Source organism: Triticum urartu, chromosome 5 (genome assembly GCF_003073215.2).
Source record: "Triticum urartu cultivar G1812 chromosome 5, Tu2.1, whole genome shotgun sequence".
NCBI lineage: Eukaryota > Viridiplantae > Streptophyta > Magnoliopsida > Poales > Poaceae > Triticum > Triticum urartu.
This window is the reverse complement of record NC_053026.1, coordinates 564,155,938-564,160,602: the sequence shown is the minus strand read 5'-3', so window position 1 is coordinate 564,160,602 and position 4,665 is coordinate 564,155,938. Positions and strand designations below refer to the sequence as shown.

General features: G+C 43.5%; 1 protein-coding gene across 1 annotated transcript; it reads left to right on the top strand.

Annotated features, from left to right (window-relative positions):
* Positions 1–871: 871 nt before the first annotated feature.
* On the top strand, positions 872–3,001 carry LOC125510768. Its single transcript, XM_048676031.1, has 2 exons — positions 872–1,260; positions 2,213–3,001. Exons 1-2 carry the CDS (start codon positions 1,038–1,040, stop codon positions 2,551–2,553), a joined length of 564 nt encoding a protein of 187 aa, XP_048531988.1. The 5' UTR covers positions 872–1,037; the 3' UTR covers positions 2,554–3,001.
* Positions 3,002–4,665: the final 1,664 nt, after the last annotated feature.

Genomic DNA, 4,665 nt, shown 5'->3' with positions numbered 1-4,665 from the left:
CTGGGCGGGTGCTCAAATTTTAAACATTTGCACATTAAATTGTGTATGTAGTATACAACCAGCCATCTCTGGTCACGGATTCTGCTCTCTTAAAATCTCCTCTCACTCACACATTTCAACACCCAACCCTTGATAAATTACTCAATACCCAAGTGTGCGCGCGCGTGGGTGACAAGAGAAGACAACGGGAGAATTCCAAGAATACGATGGAACAAATTATGGTTACGTAACATCTTCGAGCTTGACAAAATTCGAGGGAAATGCATGTGAAAGATGTGTAATTTCAACTTAGGATTGGGAGACGTATAAACAACCTATCGAGCAAGTGTCCATTGTTTTAGAAGCTCGGCACTTCGAGCCCGTAGGTCTACGGGACAACAGAGTGACTTTGATGAACTTCTGACAACAACATGGCCTGAGAATCTTTTCATTTCTAAAAAGAAAGCAAAAACCATCCCAGTATCGCCGTATCTCTAGATTTGGTCACCACCCTCCCTCGCAGGCATAGTTTCAAAAAACAAACCGGCAATCGAGCCGGTGAGGTAGTCGGTTCACGTGTTGACCGAGCAGGCCACCGATTCATTGGTTCATTGGTGAGAAAAACCAGGATATTTAAGCTATTTTTCAAATTGTTGACCTCAAGTCAAATGGAAAGGCGTTGCTAGCATTGGTTCGATCCCAGGTTTACCAACCATTTTATGAATATTTCTCTGGATTTTTTATATTAAAAGACCGGAGAAGGCATCGGTTCCCCTTTTTTTTTATCAGACCGCTCGGCCCGACCCGGTTCACCACTTCGTCGTGCGCGTGCCGAACCCACCCACCACACGTCCCCTCCATTTCATTCGGTCCGGGCCGGTCTGTCTCCACTTGCGCGCGTCCGGTCCGCGCCCACTCACTCGCTCCCCCTCCCCCTCTTTAGCCCCCACGCCGCCGCGCCGAGCCACCGACGAGGCACGCCATCCCAGTCCCCACCCCACCACCTCGCCCCGCAGCGCAGCGCGGCCGTACCACCACCCGCCCTCGGTGCAGACTCAATGGCGGGAGGGTCATCGTCGTCGTCGTCGTCGTCGTCATCGTGGGGCCCGAGCCCCGCGGCGGTGACGGCGCTGGTGGCGCTGCTCGGGCTCGGCGTCGCCGCCTACATCGTCGGCCCGCCGCTCTACTGGCACGTCGCCGAGGCGCTAGGCCGATCGGCGGGGGCCTGCCCCGCGTGCGACTGCGACTGCGACGCGCTCCCGCTGCTCCAGCTCCCGGAAGGTACCCGCCCCTCTTGCTGTCGGTGCCCCCCTGGCCCGACCTACCCGCCCAGATCTCCCTGCAAGCCCGCGCTCTGCAGAGTTATACTTTCTGTCTGCGATTTCGTCCGCAGAGCGAGCAATGCGTTTGTGGCCGCTGCCTATTGCGTTCTGAGCCTGGCCTTGCCATGACTGATTGATTATAATTTAAGTATGCTTGAAATTTGGGGGTGAGGACAAGATGTCTTCAGTTATTCAGAAGTTGGAACATCGGTTCAGGTTGTAGCCGAGTAATTATGTATGGTTACTGAACAAGATAGAGCTAAATGTATAACAAACATGCCTTGGCACTGAGAAGTTTATGCCTATCTTGTCTTTGTGCTATCACATATGAGCATTGCAATATATGTTCTTTTTTTGGCGAATGACAATGTTTGTTCTTTGATTGTTAAGTTCCACCTGCGATGACCTTAGTCTAAAATATGTCTACTGCTCTAGTTGATATCTGTGGAAATATTTTCTTATTTATTCTTCTCTCTGGACTCCATTGTTAGTTTGTATCCATGATATACTCTGTTTCGTCAGTGGTTTAAGTAAATAAACTCACTTATTTTATCCATATTTACAGCTAGTCTTGATTTGGATATTATGCTACCTCTGAAAGATATTAACTCTTAAGCAAATAAACATGGTAAATTGCCAGTCTACCTCTGAAGTAATAATCATACTATGCAGTATCCTTATAAACAAGTCCATAAGCTGTCTAAAGTCATACTTATTTTCTTTGCAATAACTCCATAGTATTTTTGAAGCATTGCCTTGTCTGTAAACATAGGCACTGTGTTATGTATGCCCTTATCATAAGCAATTAAACATGTCAAACGAAGCACCCAAGGTCACTTATATTCCATAGCATATTTTGCAATTATCTTGTGACTGGTTTAACTGGTTATTATTGCTTCTGATGTTTCCAGACTGTGCCAAGCAATTCAAAGAGGTCAAGAGTCGTGCTTCCGGTGAAGAAACAGAGAAGAGTATCACAGAGATGCTGATAGAAGAGCTAAAGCAGAGAGAGGAGGAGGCAACAGAAGCTCAGCAACAAGCCGATGTAAAGTTGCTCGAGGCTAAAAAACTAGCTTCGCAGTATCAAAAGGAGGCTGATAAATGCAGTTCAGGCATGGATACATGTGAAGAAGCTAGGGAGAAATCTGCAGAGTCGTTGCTCGGTCAAAGGAAATTAACTGCTTTGTGGGAGGAAAGGGCTCGGGAACTCGGATGGAAACCCGGGAATGACAAACCACACCAGAATCAGTAATGAACACTGGAGGATGGTGATGGATGCAGCATGCCAACCAATAGAGATCTCATTACAAACACCCTTCCATGGGCTAGAGGTAAGGAAAAAGGGTTCCAATTCTGGTGACCTTGTCTCACTTTGTGCCACGACGGGCTCCCTTGTTCATAGTTAATTTATACTGGGTTTGTAGTATACGTCCATAGCTGTTTGTGAGCATTATTATAAGATGGCCATAGAATGGCACTCATCACCTGTAAGTCTCGAAAGGGTGATCAGTTTCTTAGTTGTTGTTTATGAATGATGGTAGTGAAGAAGGAATTGCTCTTATTTCTACAAACTTGTGGATTGGATAGTTGTTTGATGAGTTGTGAGATCCCTTTTTTTTAACCCCAAATTCTCATGGTACTACCGAGAAGAGAGGGAAGATGGTGTAGTATATGTTTATATGAGATGATATTTTGGTCAAGTGACTACTGTAGAGACTGTCAAAGAAAGGGAGAGTGACTCCACAGACTTCTCCAAACCTGTCAGTACTTTATAATTTGAACTGTGCATGGTATTGTGATAGACAAATTATATTCTTGTACTTGTTTTTCTTCTAGAACTTCTGTACGTTCCTTTTATGCTCTGACAGAGAATTCATGTTTTCAACCTAAGATGCCCACAATAAATGAAATATCTGCCATGTTCTTCATGTTCTTTTCTACCCTTTCGCATGTCTTATATAAGTAGAATTTGAACTCTTACATAAACTCTTCATGTTCTTTACCATGTCGGGCGTGTTGTATAAGTAGAGGTTTTGGTGCTACGTCTTCCTCCAGGAATTGTAATTGTATGTTCTAATAATGTTGCTCAAGCGTGTTGAGCGGAAAATGGTAAAGATTGTTAGGAATGATATGTAATTGTAATGGGGCTACCGGAAACAACAGCTGTCCAAGCAGCTGTCCAAGCGTGTTGAGTATTGGAAACTTAATTCATGTATCAATGTGTATCAGCGTCATCAAAATAAAATTTTGGAGCGGAGAGCTCCTCAATTGAAAAGGAAGCTATTTTGTACGATGGTACTATTTATGGTTGCGGGTTTTATTTTTGAGAAAACTGATGTGCATTTAGTGTTACTGTCAGGAAAAAAAAGAGTATTCAGAATCGGTTGCATAAGAAAGATATGTCTTGAGAGTTTAGAGTATCTCCACGTGTGAAATTTTTGTGTGTAAATGTGCTCGATCATCTTTCCATGACCCGGCACAGCGCAATGAGGAAGATTGCACAGAATGATGATAATGAAAAGAAAATGCTTGTTTCTACCAACTTATTGATGGGATAGTTATTTGATGAGTTGTGAAATTCCTTTTCCCCAAATTCTCATGATATTACTTCAAAAGAGAAGATGGCGTCAAACATATTTACTTGAGATGATACTTTATCATTTAGTGGTCCGACTACTGAAAACATTGTCAAAGAAAGAGAGAGAAGGATCCAGAAGACTCTGGCAGTACTTTTCCATTTGAACCATGCTTTCAAAATCTCATGTTGTGCATGTCAGTAAAAAGAAGAGTTTATGTAAAAAATGGACAAACGGAGATATTGTTCGCAAAAAAATGAAAACAATGGACAAGCGGAGATAGGGATTTGCAAGTTTCCAATTGCAGCAAGGAAAAAGAATAAACGACAAAGAAATTAGAGGGAGCATGGAGAGTTGGGAAGAAAAGAGATTAGTGGAAGGATTAAAGAGTTAATTAATGAATTGTTTGGGCCTACAAGTACACGTGGCATGTGTTGATTGGGCCTGCACCATAATAGGTGCGGCGACTGCACCTGAGCCGAACCCCTAAAAACCTATTAGTTTTGCTACTACTTCACATTTAGATGTGAAATAGTTATCTCACATCTAAGTTTTTAACCATTGAATCTTGTCTGTCTTTAATATTCACACACACCTTTTTATTAGAAAACACACACCCCTGATCTGGCGCTTGTCCTTTGTTGTGTTGTCTCGCCGTAGATATGGGCTTCTTTCTTACGTGGTCTGTCTTTTTTTTTTCTTCCTCTTTGTTCGTTGCAGCTATCAGTGATTCCTTTTGCAACGAAATGCATGTGTGGCTCAGTGCTGCGTATACGTGCTACGCTTCT